Source organism: Syngnathus typhle, linkage group LG22 (genome assembly GCF_033458585.1).
Source record: "Syngnathus typhle isolate RoL2023-S1 ecotype Sweden linkage group LG22, RoL_Styp_1.0, whole genome shotgun sequence".
In the NCBI taxonomy this organism is placed as follows: domain Eukaryota; kingdom Metazoa; phylum Chordata; class Actinopteri; order Syngnathiformes; family Syngnathidae; genus Syngnathus; species Syngnathus typhle.
In genome coordinates this window covers 2,668,165-2,690,500 of record NC_083759.1, presented here as the reverse complement: position 1 = coordinate 2,690,500, position 22,336 = coordinate 2,668,165, and the positions used below count along the sequence as shown (strand labels likewise).

The 22,336-nt window shown below is 41.0% G+C and overlaps 1 protein-coding gene across 3 annotated transcripts in view; it reads right to left on the bottom strand.

Annotated features, from left to right (window-relative positions):
* The window catches only part of rngtt (RNA guanylyltransferase and 5'-phosphatase), a 39,968-nt gene that overhangs the window by 2,253 nt on the left and 15,379 nt on the right, over positions 1–22,336 (bottom strand). For all 3 annotated transcript variants that reach the window (XM_061270002.1, XM_061270000.1, XM_061270001.1), the window contains 7 exons: positions 20,168–20,303; positions 18,157–18,228; positions 14,468–14,632; positions 9,440–9,508; positions 6,855–6,955; positions 4,206–4,272; positions 723–846 (listed from right to left, as the gene is read on the bottom strand). In XM_061270002.1, the coding sequence (XP_061125986.1) occupies positions 723–846; positions 4,206–4,272; positions 6,855–6,955; positions 9,440–9,508; positions 14,468–14,632; positions 18,157–18,228; positions 20,168–20,303 (734 nt within the window). The remainder of the gene's footprint in view (positions 1–722; positions 847–4,205; positions 4,273–6,854; positions 6,956–9,439; positions 9,509–14,467; positions 14,633–18,156; positions 18,229–20,167; positions 20,304–22,336) is intronic.

The window sequence follows — 22,336 nt, the reverse complement described above, 5'->3', positions numbered from 1 at the left end:
ACTCAATAAGGCCCGCTTTCTTATCCTCTTCAATCAAGTCATCCTTTCAATGTATCAATCAGTACGGACTGGCATGTGTAAAGTCAGAACGTGGATACTTTCAGTGTGGCAAGAAAAAGCGATGGATGAAAGAGACGGGTGGGCAGTGAATGTGTGTTCAGTGCGCCACTGCTGAGCTTTGACATTCAACCAGAAAATACCGTATTTTCCGCACTATTAGGCGCACCGGATTCTAAGGCGCACCTTCAGTGAATGGCCCATTTTAAAATGTTGTCCATATATAAGGCGCACCGGATTATAAGGCGCATAGAATAAATAACTCAACGTTGCTCAAACGTTAATATCACACAACACACAAAATAAACACGAAAAGCTTACTTTAATAAATTAGTCCTCATCCACGAATCCATATTGGTCCATATATAAGGCGCACCGGATTATAAGGCGCACTGTCGGCTTTTGAGAAAATTGGAGGTGTTTAGGTGCGCCTTATAGTGCGGAAAATACGGTACTGAATCTGTTCAGGTGAATGAAAATGTTGAAGGACAATAATGGGACTGCAATCAGATGGATGAAGAGAACAGATCTTTCAAACCACAGACAGATACGGAATGAATCTGAGAAGTAAAACAGAACGTCGCAATCTGGACTTACCTTTTGTAGTTTCTTCGATGTGATTTTACACAACAGCTGCTCACTTAGCAAGAACAAAGAGAACTTACCCATGGCTGTGTCGTAGGAGTTGGGGAAGCTCTTGTCTATCCTCTGCCTCATGAACACCCAGCTGTTGTTGGCAAAGTTGCACTCGATGATCTTGTTGTCGTACAGTTTGAGCTCTTTCGTGGCCTGACAGACGACACAGACGCTTTTTATTTTCGCGGGTCGGGGGGATGACAATATTGAAATATGACTTCGACGTATTAGCCTTCTGCATCTGGCTTGGGGGACAAGGCGTCACATCTGACTGTGATAAATGTAATTCACTCACTGGAATGACCGTGGTGTTAAAAACACATTAAATACTCGTTAGCGTAAAAGATGATATTGGCGCAGGCAGCCGCTATTCAACTTTGAGGAACTGCTCATGGGCTGGCAGCTACGAATCAGCGAGCGAGTACACATCGAGTTCAAAACGTCTTGAAATTTGAAAACCTGACTGGCTGAAATATGAAAAACGGCATCGCTTCAATCTGTATAAGGAAGCAACAGGCATTGTCACATTCTCAACCATGATGACAGCATTGACCACCTCCATGAAGGCACGTGCCCACCTTCGTGAAGGTCAAACACTCCGACGCAGGAAAACAACATCCAGTCAGTTGCCTGGCTACACGAAGCAATTGTGTGAAGGCGAGATGGTATCGGCCCGACCGGCTGAGCAGAAGCAAACTCTCAAGCAATGCCAGGGACATTGATGAGACCAGAGAGGATGCGGAACAGAATTTCACATCATTAGCTTTTTTTTTTTTCTTTTTTTGTACCTCAGGCTGGAATCACAATGGTTCCCATGATCCATTCACTTATCGGATCCATTTCAAGCGCTTGAAACAGAGCCCTTCTCACTTGTGGCACTATTTGATGCAGCAAACAAACAACAGATGAGCTCTCCCATCATGTGCCACTCAGAGATTTGATATGAGCGACAAAACATGGCCGACGATTATCGAACGACGAATAAAACGATTATCTTTGTCAGGGTGACTCACTATCAGTACACAAAGGGAACGCAATGCCAACAAAGACCATGGAACAGCATGTTGTCCAGGTTCGCAATGACATTCAGCAAAGGTCACGCGAAGGAAAAACAGCCAAGTTTGGCCAGAACCTCGAATTCTACACGAGGCCTTTATCCTTCATGGAGTGTGGGGCATCTGGGCTGACAGCGGGGGCGCCACAAATATCACACAGGAAGCAAGGACAAGTGTGAGGGAGGAAGATGGAGAACACAAGCCACAGAGCCAAGTTCCATCAAGTGTGCTTTGGCTATACAAATGAAAAGGTTCACTTGTGGATTTGATATGCACGTGAGGGGTGATTTTTTATTTTTTTTTAAACTGAGCCCTAGGATGAAGAAGAAAACCAAAGCCCAGCGGGGTTGACGATCATTTCCGAAAGCTCTGCACAGCATGGTGGCAGACAAGTGAAGTCTTTCCTGCTGGCACAGGTGGACATGTTGGCTGACACTTTTTCGACAACCCCTGGTGCTTAGTCTGTCCAGACCTGTTTTTTTAATGGCAGCGCATGTGTGTTAATAGTGAATGGAGAGCTTGGCAGACCATTTTTATTTTATCGCTGTTGCATTACTGCAGATCACAAAATGGGTTTGCACCATCAAAAGAGGCATCGTACTTCAGAGGGGGAGTTTAGAAGGGGGGGGATTTAATTTTGATTGCGCTCTGACTGGACATGGAAATTCAAAGAGAGGAAGATTAGTCCAAATATTGAAGTGGAAACTTGTTTTCATGACATTTAAATGTTATGAACAAACAATGAGTGACTTATTGGCTCCTTAATTGGGTCGTGGGTCCGTTTCGATTCATTTTTTTGCATTCTATACTGAAAAGCAAACCAGGCAGAGATGGCATAATTCATCAAGTTTGGATGGACTTTGATTAGCTATGCCCGATGATGTCTGCAATTGCTTGGTTTGCTCCATTGAATCAACAAATATCACAACAAATAGTTGCGGCAAATGTGCAGAGAAGATTTCCAAGCAATGATCAGATTCAGGTCCTGTATGAAAAATATGCTGTTCGACAAGAAATTCAAAGTCGGTCTTGATTTCTGATGACAAGGTCTGTCAGCCAGATTATTAAAATTCAATTGAGCTCGGTCAAAATCAGTTCAAATGGGCTTTAGAAAAATGACTCCATTTCAGCTGAAGACTTTACGAAGCTGTGCAACAGGAAATGGGAGTAGAACCAAAGTAGGAGGAGTATGAATCATTAGCAAGAATAATAATTGACACAACTTTCCCGGACGCTCATTAGCATAGGCGAGGCAACGCATGTCAAAAGTATGATGGCGGTAAGTCAGCTCTAATAGGATTATCCTATTTTGTATTTCTTCCTATAGGTGTCGAAGAGAGATTTATTACATTATATCGTGCGAATATGAATACTAGAGCATTTCAAAAATGTTTTATATCCAGTACTTGTGTGTGGTCCGCTTAAAAAAATTAAACTTAAAATCAAAGGACATTAATCAGTATAACTAATAAGAAATAAAATTAGCCTGGGTGCTCGTAAACACATTGATTTATAAATATGGATGGACATAACTAACACTGGGGCAGGCAAAGAGATGACTAGGAAGTTAAGTTAAGTCTAAGATTAAAGGTTTTTTAAGTTAGGTCAAAAGTCAAGTAAGGCAAAACACGTGAGGCGGAGATTTTTAGCGTGACATCTAATTTCGATTACAATTAAATACAGTAAATGACATTACGTTCCCAATTATATGCTTCAGTGTTCAGAAGATGACAAATGGCAACATTTAATTAATGGTGTATCCATTTAAATTGACAGCACGTTATAGCAAATGAAATCCATCATGAGGAAATGTCACGAACGTCATCGATGCCTTCAGGGAAATTAAGCATGCTTTCCGCCCGGAATTTGATGACAAACATTTTCCCAAAAATAGCAAATGAGGGAATAGTAAAGGCAGGAATTTATTAGCGGTTAACGTTTTGGCATGTTGAGAAGGTTGAGCTAAACAAACGAGGGAAAACAAATGGCGTATTAAAACGTAACAAAAACAAACTAGTTAATTGAAAAAGAATACAGCCCGTGTCATATAAAGCTCAATTAAATGTCTGCGGCTAATTTGAAAAAAATACCCAAGTCACCACTTTGACTATTGATATGAAACGAATAACAAGATGCCAAGTGATTCAATGATTATAAATTGGATGATGAAATGGCACTGTATGAACTCTGCATAGGATTTTGAAATCTAAACTATTGTAAAAATGATGGGGGGAAAAAAAACCCAAAGAACTTAGCCCTTTAAGGGACATTTGACATTTATGCTGCAGTTTGCACAATATGTGTGTATGAAAAAATTTTTGGGGGGGAGGACTGGAACAGATTATCCACATTTCAATTCATTTCCATGGGAAAATACGATTTGATTGGGTGAACTGAGTTGACGAGCTTTGTCATGGAACAAACTAAACTGAAAGTACAAGCAACACTTTCTCTCACCTTCATCTTTGCAAAGGGCCGATCGTAGTTGCCGACGTAAAGCAAGCCGACGGTCTGAGGCAGCAGCCTGCGAAGACAAAAACGCACCGTAGTTAACACCACGCAAAGGATACGGCGCAAGAGGATCTTGAGTGGTGCGAAGACATCATCACGCTGCTTACATTTTTGCAGCTAGTAACAGAATGGCAGGGAATGTGATATTGCACCTTCTGTCTCCGTGCAGAGAAAATGTCGACAATCCAAGGCCGAGGTAAATCAGAGGAAAAAGGTACGGAATATAAAAGAAGTGAGCCGTCATTCGCACCTTGGCGAGATTTATTTGCGAGTATGACGGACGTTTCTGTGCAGTATTTGTCTCTCCTCTTGGAGATGGAGGCCAACAGATGTCTTAATCACACACTGCTCCGGTCCTCACCATCCTCCCTCATCAGCCTGTTATTTGCAGACACTCAAAGCTCTATTAGGATCGAAGATTCAAGAGCGGGCTTCTATTTTATTTTCGTTAACCATCCATGGAGCGGAAACAAAGGGGGGTATTGTGACTGAGTGATGGCTCGAACTACAGTGCGACTCTCCGTCGAAAGGCTGAGAAGAAATAAGAGAATCCCCCCCCCCTTTCTGTGTGATAATAGCAAACACGGAGAGGAAGGACGGACAATAAAAGAGCTAAATGGCCCTGCTGCAGTAATGGACCCATGCATCTGTACTTTCTTGTCATTGCTCTATTAATACAACTGAATAACAAATTTGTGCCGGAAAAAAACAAGAATGGCTCATTTTATTGCACCTCAACTTCGGGTTGGAGTGAAATAAATGACACCGTTAAAATCCTGATTGGAATGGAATATAAAGCTGTTGCAACTGGTGCAGGGGGAAGGAAAAAAAAAAAAAGCAACTTAATATTTGAAGAAAAGCACACAACTAACTCAAGGCCAACATTCAAAGGTAAAATACACAATTTGAATGTAGTGCAGTCCATACTTATTTTATGACATCTCTATCGAACAAAGGAGCTTTTCAGTCGGATCGATTTGTGATGAAAGAGAAATTTTTAAGCACGCTCGAGATGAAAACATTTTTGTTCAAACCTTGAAAACCTCAAATTTGTATTCAATTTTTTTTTTTTTTTAGTAGCTAAGCAACTCTAACAACTCCATGGATAACGGTGAGGGGAAAAAAAGGGCAAGGTCAGCAGCTTTTTATGGCACATAAAACGTTAAACAAGCCACCCCGAGCTCGAATAAATGATGGGAGTACCCAAGGCAAAGTTAAATACCCAAAAAAGTTGTTAATATGATGAGGTTATGCAGAGGGTGGATCCGTTATTTACACAAGTACGGATTGAGACGACGTAATGTCACCCGAGTCCCCCCACATTGATGTAACTGTTAATCATGGCCTCCATGGACAAAACGCCGCTATCCATCGGTTCACGCAAGACTTGAGCCGGATTCCAGTTTGAATCGCGGCTGCTTCGCGTGATCCATTCCTCCTGCTATACAAAAATAAGAGCCTGACTTTTTGTGTCAGCGTATAGATGACGACAAAGCCTGCAAGGCAGGACGCGCTGAAGGATCGATTGTGTGGGCTGACGAAAAACACGTCTGTCTGCCTCTACGTTTCGCTCGGATGGTAACCGAGGAGAGACTTGAAAGTCCAAGATGGAGCCAGGTCTGATGAGGGCGTCTGCCGATGAATTCCTCACGACTCTCGATTGCGCTCTGTGTTCTCCCGCGCTCAGCAGGCACGAGATGGCGGCGGAACGAGCGGCCAATCTGTTGGCAGTGGATGATGGCAGGGGCTCGGTGAGGTCACCTGGCTCTCGGAGGCGGCGGCTGCGTGACCGGCAAGTCTGCCGCGATGGGACTGCGTGACCAGACACGCAGGAGAGAACAAAAAAAAAAAAAAGAAAACCCCCGCCAGCTATTATTTGTCTCATCGTGGCTAGACACAGCTGGACTTTCCGCGCACTATTTAACATCATAAAATGGCAACATGTGATAATTATCAGCCAAAAGTGGAGTTGATTTGTCGGAATTTATTTTAACTTTCCTCAAGGATGTTTAGAATGAGATTGAAACGTTATTGATTCGTTTTTTTATTTATCCGTTTATTTATTTATTACTTTCATTTATTTTTTTATTTTTTATTTATTTGTTACTGATTTAATTACTTTTTTATGAAATTGATTTACTCTTATTTCTACATGCACAATGTTGGTAAATCCGTAAAAAGAATACAAAATGAATCCATCCACTTCCAATTTGCAACCTTTCTATTAATGCATACAAGAAACATGGAAAGCCTCTAATCACCTGCAAGGGAATGATTGCCTTTTACAGCACAGGAAAGTCTTTTTAAGGGCGGGCGGGGGACTCAAAGATAAGCACCAGTGCACCTGAATAATTCATTTTGCAGAGAATGATGACCACAAAAATAAGAGAAAACGTGAAGGGTTGCCGTGCTCTGTGCACTTAAAGCTTTTTAAAAGCGAATATTCGGTAAAAATACGCAATTCTCTGCATTATCGCAATGGAATTGTTCCCCCGAGGCGATGGGAAAAGAAAGACGGTGGGGGTTAAGTGTGAGAAATAGACACAGGGAAGATGAATGACAATTCAATTTCGGATCAATGGAAGGCTTACGTACCCTTCTCCTCCGACTTTTGTGATCTTGAGGCGAAAGTCCACCGAGTTGAGGTTTGGGGGCTTCCATTTCAAGATGTCATCACACCTGCCGGGCTTGTACCTCTGCCGACATAAAACAACATGGTTGGTTGAAGATAAAAATAATAATAATAACTGTCTCAGAAATATTGTGATAAAGTTTTTTATTTTCTTTAATGCAATTAAAAAAAAAAACATTCTGGATTCATTAGAAATCAGCTGAAATATTGCAAGCCTCTTATTAATTTATTTTTTGTTTTTTTAATTTCCATTACAGACAATAAAGAACTTTATCGCAATATTCAGATTTTCTGAGACAGTCCTGTATATATATATATATTTTGTGTGACATTTATGATGAGCAGCGGAATAATGAGAAATGTAAAGGCACTGTGAGTGGAGGCGGGATGAGATGATCAGATTCTATCACTGTCAGGTTGCCCGGTAACAAAAGTATACTCCGAGGAAAGATGTCTGCAAAACAGACAGGATTTCTCAGGAGATCCGCGGAATGGAACGGAGCTAGCAATATGAAGTCCAAGCAAATCTTATGTGTCATAGTAACTCACTGCAGGCAAATACAAACGCTTTAAGATCGTGAGAAAATAGACCCTATATATAGCACGTTTTGCTGACACCTATGACATCATGGCTAACGCTTTTCTTTCAAACCAATCGCGGTGGAATTCAAATTGCCTCTTTTAATGACACGTTTCATTTCGGTTCAAAGGTTTGCTTATCTGTTACATATTAGTAATAATCAAATGCATGTGTCATTTTATTCTGTTCATTCGTTGTTCAATTAGAATACCCAAGTTATGTAAATCCAAACTAATTCCCATAACGAGCTTTCGTTTCGGGGTATTTTGCACCTCGGTGCAAAACAGAACGTTATGCATGAGGGAAAATTGCGCCACTGAATGAAATCATAGGCAGCGTTATGTCAGCGTGGCTGGACATGTGCCACGTAAACAACATTAACATCGTTGACTCCATTTTGTGGTCACGACGGTAAATCCCATATTGTCGGCGTGACCAAACCATACCCCCTTTTCCTTGAAGTCACTATGGGGAGATAAATAACATAGGGGGGGGGGGGGGGGGTGACTATAGTAGAAGCTGGAGAGTGCAGCAAACAAAGAAGGTGACAAGCTGCAGATCGGAGATTTGCTACCCCCTTTTAAGTCCTGAAATAGCTTGCCTCTATTTGATCCTTTACAATCCATATTTGCATCGGATGAGACAGAGCTCTTTCGTTTTCACTTGCAGGAAAGAGTGAGGGGGGGAAAAAAACGGTACTGTACTGACTGTGAAATATTATTTACAAATCAACTTGGGAATCTGACGAATGAGTGTCAATCAATAAACCACGTGTTGAAGCGAAAAGGTCAGAAAAATAAATGCGTTTTAATGAGAGGATTTACTGAGTGAGACAAAATTGTGTTCCCTAATGTAAATTGGCAGAAAGCCTCCGAGGCTGCGATATGATTTGAACTAGACCAGCTATTTACACTCAAATTCTATATTTTTCTCTTTTTCAGGGGCTGACATTTAATGCTGATACCGAAAAAAACAAAATGAAACTGGTGCAGCTGTAGTGTTTGCAACAGCTTCCTCTATTGGCCAGACTTGATCAATCAAAATCCACTGAACCATCAGTGCAAATAAGCCCTCAAATCAATAACTGGCAGCACAAAAGTCCCACCACTCTTCTAAATCCAAAAGCAATTTCTTTTTAGGATTGAGGGTAGTTTGTAAATTCAATACGGCGCAAGAGAAATAGAAATAATCTTGAGCGCACAGTAGAGACGACGGCCATGTCCTCGCTTAACTTTACAATTTTCAGATTCAACCTGCGCACAGTCATGATAGGCAAGGGAATATTTGGATCGGTTTTGGAATGTATCATGATTTATGGACTCCATCACGGTTTAGTATTAATATATAAACAAACGTCACAGGCGATGAACAACGTTGTGTTGATATCATGCGGGGATTTCGCACTCGACGCGTTATTCATTTCGTTTTGACACCGTGATGGATACAATCACTGCAATGGAAACCAGATGGCAACTTGCTCGGATAATAAAGCAAATCATTGGAGCTGGTAAATAATGCAACAAAGCATACATGTGTTTTCACTGAACTGAAACTGACCTCAAAATTGTCTGAGTAAGGCAGCCACTAGACCGAAGAATTAGGTGGACCGTATTTTCCGCACTATAAGGCGCACATAAAAACCTCTAATTTTCTCAAAAGCCGACAGTGCGCCTTATAATCAGGTGCGCCTTTTATATGGACCAATATTGAGCCACTACAGTAGGCGTGAACAAATATATGGACTTATTTATGGACAACCTTTTAAAATGGGCCATTCATTGAAGGTGCGTCTTATAATCCTTATAGTGCGGAAAATACGGTAATTACTGTAAATGCAAAAGAAATGTTAAGTCATAAACTGTGGGCTGGTGTTACTGTGAATATGTGATGGAATAGTTATTTCGATTTATTCATAATAACATAGTAAGAATAACATTATCACCCGACTCTCGAGGAGGTCTTACTTACCCCGCATGGTTGGAAGATGAGGCCATCAACTTCGTGGCTGACCTGCGATGTAAAACTGCCTTCCAAGAGCTAAAAAAAAAATTAATAAAAAGATAAATCAATCTGACTTTTCCACAACAAAGGCAACAAAAGGTTTTATTTGGAACTTGTGAAAGAGCCAGCCCTCTGAGAAAATGGATTCATCTTTATAAATGACAAACCTTGACAGATAACCGACGACTGATGCATGCAAGGAACGTATTTCATTCCTTTTGCAAAACCGAGAAAAAGGAATCACACTAGCAGCCTCGGGGAAAGCCACAATACTGAACAATAACAACACATTCTCTGAAACGCGAAGCATAAACACAGCATAGCCTTATAAAGCTCCATAAAAAAAAAAATTGCAAACACTGACGAGTGAAAACGGGAATGAGGAAAATGACTTTGCAAACGACAGTTGAAAAACGAATATTTTAGGGGATGGTTGTTCCAATCAATTGTTTTACTAGCCAGGAAGAAAAAAAAACAATGACACTGCGTGACAAATGTTAGGGATGAATTAAAAATCGGAAACAGTAGTGGGATGAGGAGAAGCGTACTGCTGCTGCTGCAAAGGGGGATAGAAAATCAATCTCAAACAGTATCATATGCCTTGGAAAAGTCTCGCCTGTAATATGAAACGAAATAGCCACTCCAATATATGATTGCACATCACGAGACGGCGTCCGATAAGATCCACTTTAAAGGGCAAACAATAAATGCAGCAGAACAACTCCAACGAAAAGGGGAGACTATTACGAAACACATGTAAAAAAGAATATTAGAGTTGATTTTGATGACATACAATGTGGAAATTCTGCTTTTATGTATTTTATGTATTTAGACAACCAGGAAATTGCTTTGATCAATAAACAAGAAATGCATTAATCCACAAAGCAGCAGGTATCATGTCTAACCTCGGGCGATCATAATGAGTTAAGGCAGATGGAAACTACAAAAAAATGACATCATCATCTCCTTTACTAGCTACAAACTCAAAAAGATTGCTCCTTTACTCACCACGACTCAATAACTGAATAACGAAGCGAGTCGTCAAGACAACAAACATTAGCATAAATTAATCAGCATGCCTCCACTCTTGTACATGGCTGACATTTCAATCAAGGGAGTCATCGAGAGCACGTGGACCCGCTGCTTTCATCAGATATAAAGCGAGACACTTAACATGCAGGAGAAGACGGATCATCATCCATCCTGTCTCTGAACCGAGCCAGACAAACTAATAACCTCAGTCGCAAGAACCACAAATCATGGCATCATGTAACCGCATTTGGATTTAATGTACCGTATTTTCCGCACTATAAGGCGCACCTAAAAACCTCCAATTTTCTCAAAAGCCGACAGAGCGCCTTATAATCCGGTGCGCCTTATAGTCCGGAAAATACAGTAGTCGCCAGCAGTGCACACAATGAAGCGATGCCATTCACCTCCAGTACTAGTCAATCCTCCTCAAGATTTTTTAATAACCAATCAAAGTGGGATCATTGCATTAAACTCGACTTCCCCTAGAGGGATTTATTACAAAGGCTAATTTCCCGTGCTCTAGAAGCACCCACGTCAACTGCTACTCTTGTGTTGGTGTGTCCTTGCGCTGTCTGTTCTTCTTCTGCTCAGGGGTGGTCTTATGTGTGGGGAGGTTGAATCAAAGGCGGAGAGGATGGATTGATATTCCAGGCAAGCTACAGGGCGGTTGTTGCTCGAAGCTACTCTCGGGCTTATTGTGAACGGCCCTGCAAATCCAGTGTGGTCGTTTGTTCAATTAAAAAAAAAAAAGTCGTAGAGTGTATGGAGGGTTACCAAAGCGCTGGATTTTAATTCTGTTATGCAGTCTGTAAAAGTCGCTAGCCATTTCTTTTAATGAATTAACTTTCGGAATAAATTCAGCACCAATAGTATTGCGCGGCAATGTTTGTGGCAAGGAAAAGGGAAATGTGCATAACGGGAATAATAAAGCAATAATAGAAATCACCAAAGTAGATTGCTGATGAGTCGTGGAGTATTCACCTTTTGCGAAAATATGTATGTTCGTGCTTCATTAACTGCGTAATGTCCTTCTGCGAGTGGGTGCAGATATTAAATTCAGGTGAAGAGGGATGTCTATTATATGACTGTAAGGTCTTGGCCACAGGTCTGGCTTTTCTCATCTCCTCTAGCAAAAGGCTTGACAGCACGAGTGTGAGGTCAGTGAAGTCACGAGGAAGCTGCAGACAGATCCCACTCAGGTAATGAGACATGGCCGAAAGGGGTCATTGATGTCTTTTTGGCGAATACAAATCACCAGATTTGCCAGGACAAGAAGAAGATTTGGACTCACGTGTGAAAAAATAATAAGTCGACACAGAGGTGTCCAAAGCTTCCGTGTGTCACGATTGTGTTGGCGAGAAGAAATGGATCAGGCCATTAGCATCTCTGGTGCTAATTTTTAAGTTTTCCCAGATATTTCACTCTTCTCAATACAGAACATGGGTCATTTAATAATCAAAGGTTTTTCCCCATTTAATTAATCGTGATAAATGAACAGGTTATTGAAGAGGAATTAACATTGCAATTTATGGACAAGTTGCTAACGCCCACATTTTGTCTTGATTAAAATCAAAGACACCATCAGTCTTTTTTTTTTATTTGTTATTAAAAAGAGATAACATCACAAAGAACCTCTGGGTCAATTTGCCGTCTAACTACTACCACCAGTCATTTTAAAAAATATTCAGGGGGAAAATGAAAAAAAAAAAAAGGGCACAGAGGTTGCTCAGACACTTTATGAGCAATATGAAAACAACTTTATACAGCCAGATAGAATCAAGACTTAATATTCCATTTAAAAAGAAAGAAATAAAGGCAGCGGACAGTTACCAAACATAACATTAATCATCGTTTTGAAGAATTTTGGAATATTTGCGGCTGCTTATTGTCAAGTCACTTCTGCAACAAATTTATTTGTTTATTTTTCTACAAATTGGTCACCTGGGGGGGGGGGGGTACTACTGTGTACATAAAATCCCATAATGGTCATTGTATTACTTCACTTGCAACAGATGGCATGCGAGCGATGCCGCGAGCACAGCTAGACAATAAACTTGGGACCATCCAAATCTTTGCCAAGGCTACAGTTCAGGAAGCAAGTACAACCGAGACCAGATGGTGAGTGAGTATTACACAATTAACAGCAACAAACAGAAGATTTGAAAAACTATGCAAAGGAAGTTTTTTTTATCCTATAACCAATGCCCTCTTTTTCCAAGTCATCGACTTGGCTCCCCATTGCTTTTTCGATTATTTCGCCTGTCCAACTTTCATTGCCTGAGCAGCAATTCTATTCAAACCGAAAAATATATCACCGCTGTGCAAATGTGGGGATCCTGTATATAAAAAGATAATTGGGTGAGCGGAAGAAGCCAAAAAGCAGAAATGGGAGTCGTTTGGGAGGGAAATGAGGACTTGAAGTGTCCAGCCATGAAACACATCAACCTAGCAACAGACAAAGGCCAGCACACAACTCTGAATTGCCCCCCCCCCCCAACAGGAATCTGCTGTGAATATATCATAAAGTGGAGGATTGTGCTACTATGAATGAGAACCAGAGACCAGCTCCCCCCCCCCCCCCCTCGACATTAACATCCCACATAACAGAGATATGGCTGTATGGCAACCAGATGGCCACTGATAAACACAAAAGAGCTTAAAACGCTCCAGTGATCCGAAAAGGGTGGGAGGGATGCGACCCCCCCCCCTCATATTATAATACAGATAACAAAACCGTTCAGAGGTACAAATGGTTCAAAAGGTTTCGGTATCAGTCTCGGCGCAGCGAGAGACGCTTCTACCAATCTCACCCTGTCCGCAAATCCTCAGTATTAGCAGAAATGCAGGGCCGAAGTTTTCCGGTCGAGCTCGGCTCCAGCAAAACATCGAATAAATTACGCTCTGACCTCTCCGAGACCTGATGTTGGAGTACGAGTGCAACTTTGAAAATGGCTCAAATGTGTTGGGGAGGGTTTCAAAGATGGATTCGGACTTTCCCCAAAGGCACAGCCCGACTGAGACCGAGAATGGGAAGAATATTTATTGGACAAAAACCAAGATAAAAGAAGGAAATACAGCAGACAAACCCTAATTGCTTTCTGAGGAAGAATCAGAGATTATTTATAAATAATGCAAATGAAGCAGGTGAAGGCAACAACGTCGTAAATCAAATCCGCTGCCTCCGGTTTGTCGGGCTGCGATTGTCTCCTCTTTGGAAATGATCATTTCAACATGATGCCAATATAATCACACTGACATGACACAGAGTAATGAAAAGTACACGCGACCACTTTTTCAAAATTCTCGACAGAAACGTAAATGACATGCCTTCGTATTTATTATTATTGACACCCGAATTAGGTGTTGCGCAAGAGTTACTCTGCTCCGTTGTCGGAAATTGCTCTCCTTGCCAGAACCATATTTCTTTCCGACAAATTCGAGTAGCAACGCAAGCTGGTTTAGAGTCTGCTTTCATCTCTTGGTCGGAAAAGACCAACAATTTTATCTCACCATCAAACACAACTCACCTTTGGTGGACCCTGGCGGGTTTTAGCTATCCTCTCCCCAGAAATAACCCCCCGAGGATAATTCTCCAAAGAGAGACGAAAACCTATTTTGTTTACTTTTCTCTCCCCATGGTGTATTTATTTCAAATACCTATGTTGTCTGCCCATTTTTTCCAGTTAGCCCCAATTGCATTTAAAACATTGCACAATGATGTAAAGTTGAAAAGATTAACTCATGGATTTTCTCTGTTCCTTGCTGAGGATAAAGAATATATGACCGTGAGTAGGTCAAAGGGATATTACATACGTGCTTCTCTTCTTCTTATTTGTTATTATTAACGCTAATCTAACAGACTAAAGATACATGCTTGCAAGTTTGTGGTTGCAAGTCAAAGAGAAAAAAAAAAAAAAAAGGATGGAAGTATATGGTGAAAAAAAAAATCCCTGAATTATTTACCTTGCGTGATGCCTGAATGTCGAAGAACGGCTTATTTCGAACACTGAAGGGCTCCTTCGTTTTGTCAATCTGTCCGGTCTTCATCTTTTCCATCCGTGGAGAAATGATCTCTTTTTCCATGCATAGCAAGCGTCTATTGAAATCACACTGACCCACGCTTTGTCCCTGAAACATAGAAAATTTCAATTTCATCAAATTAAGAACATCTTGACAAAGTATGTCAAAGACAAAAAGCAGCTGAATCAATATTGAAATTCTTCCGAGGGTTAACTTGACATTAAATACATGTTTTGAACATACACCGCAAAAGAAACTGTGCTGTGACATCGAGTTTGTTTGGTTACCATGACAACATGTCCCTTGCAGTATTGGCTACAGATGGCGATCCTAACATTTGGTAACCACATTTCGGCACCTCCCTTGAGCCAGATCATTGTCATTCCATCTAAATATGCTCCTGTCCTGCTGCTGTAAATAATTTAGAGTTGTTTCAATATGCAGCTGCCAATCCAGGAATAGCCACCATAAAACCGTATTACATCTTCTCTTCCTTCCTTCATGCCGAATTTCAATTGAACAGATGCACTACACTTCCAGGTCCCAGTGACATCCTATCTTTTCGTTCATCCATCCCATCAAGTTTCCTTACATTTGCATCTTTGCGGTTTGTTTTGGTGATAATCGCCAACTGAATCGACTCCTTTTGTATTGCCCTTCTTATTACGTAACTTATCTGAAGTCGACTATTTACCGGGAACTTGGTTCAATATCTATATCAGGGCACAGAGAGCAGGACGGTAGAGTGTTGCTTGTATTAGTATTCTGCTTGGTAACTGCATAAAAGGTCACGACTCAAGAGCTTTAGAAGTAATCATTGGAGAGTGAAGAAGGAAAGCGATGTTTGTTGACTGTGCAAGCAGAGGTGGGTGGCCAATAATCATTTAGAATTAAATGTTATAATTCGATGGGTTGTCTGGTGTGCCAAACTCATGTTTACAAAAAATATATACATAAAATGTATAAATGTGTGGCATGTTGTTTGGGATGTCGATAAAAACGGAAACACAGGAAAAGCTGGTTGGGTGTCCCACAGCAGTGTCATAAGGACAGTGCAAGATGTAAGTGTGGTTGAGTCAAGGCGCCTGAGCTACACGCAAAATGGAGCGGAATGGTCTTCAAATACGGTAGAGATTAAAGATTGCTAGTTTGAATAATTGATTATTGCAATCTTAAGGTAGAAGATTTTAATTCAATGAACAAAGTAAGCAGGGTTCTAAAATAAATAATATATAAAATATTTAAAAAAATAAAAATAAAATTCGCTTTAAATTTGCAACATTTAAAAACAAAGTACCGTATTTTCCGCACTATAAGGCGCACCTAGAAAAGATGACAGTGCGCCTTATAATCCGGTGCGCCTTATATATGGACCAATATGGATTCATGGATGAGGACTAATTTATTAAAGTAAACTTTACGTCTTTCTTTTGTGTGTTGTGTGATATTAACGTTTGAGCAAGGTTGAGTTATTGATATACCGTTATTGTTTTCACTATTTCGAGTGTTACTATATTATGATTTCATTAACGTTTGAGCAACGTTGAGTTATTTATTCTAAGCGACTTATAATCCGGTTCGCCTTATATATGAACAAAGTTTTAAAATGGGCCATTCATTGAAGGTGCGCCTTATAACCATCCGGTGCGTCTTATAGTGCGGAAAATACGATAGATGACTTTGAATGCAACAGTAATACACTGAAACTGCCCCAACAAGTAAGAACTTGAAACTAAGCTAAGAATTTTTTTTTTTGTGTGTTTGAGTTCAAAGCTCTTTTGACTGACAGGTGCACAGTATTACGGGCAGTTTAGCAATGGTGATGCAATATGGGCTCAAACTAGTCAAGGGAGTAAAGTGCAGGTTTTATCATCGAGGCATTGCACTAAAATCAGCAATGCACCATCAATAATAGATGAATTTGCCTTAATATTGTTTTGGATTATTATTTTTTTTTTTAATACAAGGGTTGCTTTAATTAAGGTTTAGTCATTACATGTTGAAAAATACAACTCACAGGTGAAGTATATCGGCAACATCTATTTCTCCTGAAATGTATGAGGAAATCAAAACGATCCGCATGAGAGCACGCACTCACAATTATACCTTAATCAAAAGAATCCCAGGGCTCCGGCAGGCCTGCCGTTGCAAACGACTTGAGTTTGACATTAGACCACGGACCAAGCAGGTGGTCTTCATGTTCCTTTGAATACACTTAAAATGAGGCCTCGGCGCCAAGGGGCACCCTGCTACAGATAAGGAAGAAGGCTAATAATGGCAAACTCAGATCAATAACAGCAGCGCTCGAGCGCTAGCTTGGTGCAGTCATGTGGAGCTACTAACCGCCGCCAAACATCCTACAAAAGACATTGCCGGTGTCTTCATTGAGCCGCTTGCTGAGGTGATCGATGGGCAGATGGGAGCGGCGGACAGAAAGAAACGGTCAAAGCTACCTTCTCCGCTTCCTGTTCCTTTTTGGGTCATTTTGAGGCTTTCGAAGTGGAAAGGAGTCGTCGCTTGGTTAAGGTTGATAATTGTAAGCTTGTTTGTTTCAGTGCCAGCCTGATTGCTGTTAGCAGAATACAGATCAGTCTGGTAGATGAATTTGTTTACAGCTAGGGAGGTTGTGTTGCCAGCCCCGTAATGTCCTCAAGAGGGAGTAGCTTGTGACAAATATAGTAGGAGCAAACTAATGGCTGCATGATCATAGCTTTCAATTCATATTTGACTACCGTATTTTCCGGACTATAAGGCGCACCTAGAAACCTCAAATTTTCTCAAACGCAGACCGTGCGCCTTATAGTCCGGTGCGTCTTATATATGGACCAAATTCCTAAATTTAAACTGGCCTGGAGCATTGAAATCAACCATAAGTGGCTTGCTGAAGACCATGAATTAAAAAGACGATGGATCATTATTTTGTGATTATAAAGTCATTTGTTGTGTCTGAAGTTGAAATAAAAATAAATAAAATAAAATGGAGAATGATTTGATTTGGATTAAAAATCCGACATGATGCATTAATGGTGCGCCTTGTAGTCCGGTGCGCCTTATATAAGGACAAAGTTTTCAAATGGGCCATTCATTCAAGGTGCGCCTTATAGTCCGAAAAATACAGTATTTGAAGGAATGAACTAAAAGCTGCAAAGTCAAACGCCTAGACTTAAAGGTTGACAATGATTCGACGGGGGTGTAAAGTGTGTGAGTGTGTGTGAGTGTTGCGGAGTTGAGACGCAGCAGGCAAACTGTAGACTGCGTCAAATAATGCCGAGCTCATTGGAATGAACAGCTCTGCCCTGAGTGGCTAAGAAATCAAACTGATTGCTTTGTTTCCTGTGTTAGGACACCAGTTTATAGCACTCTTGCATCATTTGTGAATTCAATACACCATAAAAAAACAAATTTAAAATTTGTTTTTTTTCTGTGTGTCGACGACGCCACTGACACAAAAATATTCCAAGACAAGATAGCTGTGTGTAAGTGAATGCCACACTGCTGACATTTCCTCCACTGATGTCACCGCATCTTTAATTAGCCAACGGATGGAGCCTCTCTTCTATGGCTTTAATGCAGCTGGATCTCAGCATAAAAATGGCAAAGAAAAGATGAGGGATCCTTAATCGACTACTCACGTTGAATTTGATGATGTCATATATCAGATAGCGAGGGACGGGCTGACCATTCACCTTGTCGATGATCATCTCCTGCAAAGAAAAGACAAAAGACTCCGGTGATGAGACAGAGATGTATCGAAGAGTGCATCACTGGAAAATATTGAGCATGTGCATGAGGTGATGTCAGACCGAAGAGGGACATGAGACGGAAATAGCACAAAGTATCAATTATGCAAAGCTCTGAGCAGACAGACCATCGGTGTGTTCAAAACGCGTTCGCAACGGCGTGATGACCACCGAGGATGGATTTGCAGGAATTGCAGACTTAGCCAGGACGTGTTCTGAGCTCATAAAATATTAATGCTTCCAACTTCTTTTTTTTCCTTCTGAAATTGCAGACTTCAATGGAAGAAAAAAAAAAGGTAGCAGGCTTGCCATGGCTGACAAAAACTGAGCCTCACATGAATAATCTCACGGCACATCTCCAGGATTAATGTGTTTGTTTTTGGTTTGAAATCAGACAATATATTTCGGCGGTCCGCCAAAGGACGAATTAAGTTCTTTGGAAATATATTCTTTCGCCCTTCGTTGGAGGAAAGCACACTGCACAGATAAGAGTATTCGATTCAATTCTCTCAGTAGAACTCTGGCTCAGAGGAATGAATGGGATATGTGCTTTGTGACGTGATTTGTGGGTGTGAAACCATGCGAGAAGAGCCATCGCTAAACATCTGGCTCAACGAAGCATCGCTATGGACATTAGCGTGACCAATGGAAGCTGCCATTATGTTGCCATCCAGTTATGAAATTGGACTACGGTTGGTAAAGAGACAAAAACAGACGGTAAACAAAGACCAATGACTGCGGGGGAAGACGAAACCCATCAGAGAAAGCAGCAGGACTTGAACATTGCTCACTAGAAATAGGAAAAACACGTCCTCTCTCCGGGAACAAAGAGCCAGAAGCATAAACAGATACAAATACACAAGAGTCAAACGGTTCTTATAGCAATCTCAACACACCTGGGCTTAAGGGGACATGACAGAAACGAGAACAGAAAATGCATCAGATAGGTCCGACTAGAATGTACAGAATTATTCAGAAATAATTGCCTAGAAATGCTACAAGACGGTGGCAAAAGACTACTTTTGTCTAAATTAAGCTACCGTATTTTCTGCACTATAAGGCGCACCTTCAATGAATGGCCCATTTTAAAACTTTGTCCATATATAAGGCGCACTGGATTATAAGGCGCACCTTCAATGAATGGGCCATTTTAAAACTTTGTCCATATATAAGACATTTGGCCCACGGGCCGGACTTTGGACACGCCTGCTGTAGTGGCTCAATATTGGTCCATATATAAAGCGCACCTGATTATAAGGCGCACTGTCGGCTTTTGGGAAAATTTTTAGGTGCGCCTTATAGTGCGGAAAATACGGTACTCAATTCAACAGGGTCACTGGCACCAAGATGCGACTGCCGATGACGCCGTTTCAAGAGTTAAATATATGAACCCCCGACTGAGCCCCAAGTGCTCCATCATCATGGCAAAGCACCAATTATCAACCGTGAATTAATGACTCGATTAGTCATGCGCAAGCTTACCAGCAATCAGTACAAAAATTGGTTCCCTACTAAAGCTTGGTGAGGTCACAGCTCGTAGCATCACATCGCGACAACATCGAGGACAAAAGAAAAAGGAATCAGTAGCAGGAAGAACTGTCAAAGCTTCCATTAGACGTCCCCCCAGGACATGGGAGGATGATTTCTATTTCAGCTCTATATGTGTGAGAGGCTCAACTGGCACACTGCAACATCTTTGGCCCGAGGTTTTAGAAACCCACATCAATTATCTGCAACAGTGAGCAGCACGGACAGGATGGTAAGGTTATGAAGGGTTAGTGATGCTGTTCCAGTCCACACACACACACACACAGACTGATCGAATTTTCTGAAGCAGCGTTGACATTGCGCGGAATACAATTATGACAAAGAATAGCAAATATGATGAAAAAGGAAAACTTACCCCATCCAAAAGAGTATTTGCAAGATGGACACGTAGATCTTTCCGGAAAGGAAACTCTAAATTGGCTATGTGGAAGACCGTATTGTCTCTGTCAATCATGAAAACTTCATCTCGCCCGTTGATCACCATCATGTACCTGTTGGGAGGAGATTGGATTATGAGTACCATATTTCCCGGACTATAAAAGTCGCAGGTTTTTTCATAGTTTGGCCAGGGATGCGATTTATAATCAGGCTTATATGTATATATACTTTTTTTCTTTTTGCCGTTGTGAGTGGCAGTCTTAGCATACGGAGCGACTTATAGTCCGAAAAATACGGTACTTGCATGGATGGGATAGGCATGATATTCTCGAGAAATATTTCCAAATGTTGCATTGTTTGTTGATGCCTAAGCAATGCCATTGAGGATTAAGTGTCAGTTTGGAGGATAACAAAGGCTTTAATTTGGGAAAATATCAATTAAGACATTAAGACTTTGCTGACACGCTAATCTGCAACACGGCAAAGGGAGAATTACTGCATAAAGACACTACAGACTTCCCAACATGGCCTCAAGATGGCGACTTAAATAGGATCCCAAAATGTGTTCAGAAACTTTCAAATTCACCCACACAGCAGTCAATTGCCAGTCCCTACAGAAATAAGTACACGTGTATATTAACTTCAAAACTAAAACCTCTGCATAGAGCAAAATGTTATTTATTAGGGGACCATGAAACTTGACAGGCTAACAAATCAAAATCAACAGAAAATTCAAGGGTAAGACTCCGAGATGCAAACGGCAGCATTCAATTTTGACGTGGAGCTTTTCGGATCCATAAAAAGAGTCAAATGTAAAAATGTCAACTTCCCTCCGATTTGAATAGCCCGTAAAGTCTTTTGAGCGAAGTTGATGCGGGGAAAGAACACGGTCGCGGTGAGCCTGACTTGACTTTTAAAATGTCGCCGAAATGTTAAACAATATGGCGGCTTCATTGCACACCTCTTAAAAATCCCATTAGTATTCCAAGCCTGGCTGCTGCTCTTTAACAAAAGCAAATCCCAAGCGGTAATAAAGCAGGATTAGAAATAAAGCATAACAAGCAACATTTCTCTTCAAAGGTTAAGTAGCGTAACCAATGCACTCCAAAATAGAGACTAATTATTTGCTTCTTAAAATTTGGAGGGGATTTGTGACATGAACATTTAGGATATTCACACTCAAGAGAAAAAACAGGATGTCAAAATGCGCTCCCGTCGGGAAAACAAGGTCACAAAGCTGTGATCGATTTCAAATGACATCCCCGGTGATGATATGGATCGCTCGCCTCGTACCTGCTGGGCCTCCCTATCGTTTCCGCAAAAAGGATTAGATGTGATAAATATCAATACCAGATGGTTCCAAGCCGCCAAGGATGAGCCCGGCATCAAATACCACACCAGATGATCATTTAATCATGCTTTGACTGATGTACGAGTCTTATTTTCGTTAATGAGCTGACAAATATTGCGTTCTTGTGTCAATACGGGTTATTCTGAGACGCTGATTGGGACCTGTAGGATCTGTAGAGGTGGAGAGTTATCGTTGTAATAGAAAGTGGTGGAGTTGAAAAGCCCCTGAAATAAAATGAACATGCATAATGGGAGACTTTCACATTTTTGTCAATAATCCCAAGGATGAAGGATTATTACACTCTACTTTTGCCTCCTTGAAATTAGATTATTTTTAGGGGGGGGGTCGTCTTTCATGCAAATGAACCGACTATTTATATCCGAGTAATTAAAAAGCCAATTTCACTCCTTGAATTCTTTTCCAATTTTCTTCTGGAAACAGCAGAGAGAAACCAAAAACCGTGGGAGGGTAAAGAAACAACAGTGTCTAGGGAGCGTTAGCCAGCTATATATATATATATATATATATATATATATATATATATATATATATATATATATATATATATATATATATAGTTGCACTTTTCAAGAAAAAGGTGCTTGAGGTGGGAGTAGAAACACGATCAAAACATCCAAAAGATGAAAACGCGACGCAGAGTTGCAGACTGTGCTCAGGAGGAGGTTTGAAATGTTCTGGCAAATAATGATGCACGCTGACACAGAGGCGCTCGAGTGCGACGGGTTCTTAAAAAGGACCAGTCGGAGTATCAAACAGAGACTCTCTAGTATCTGC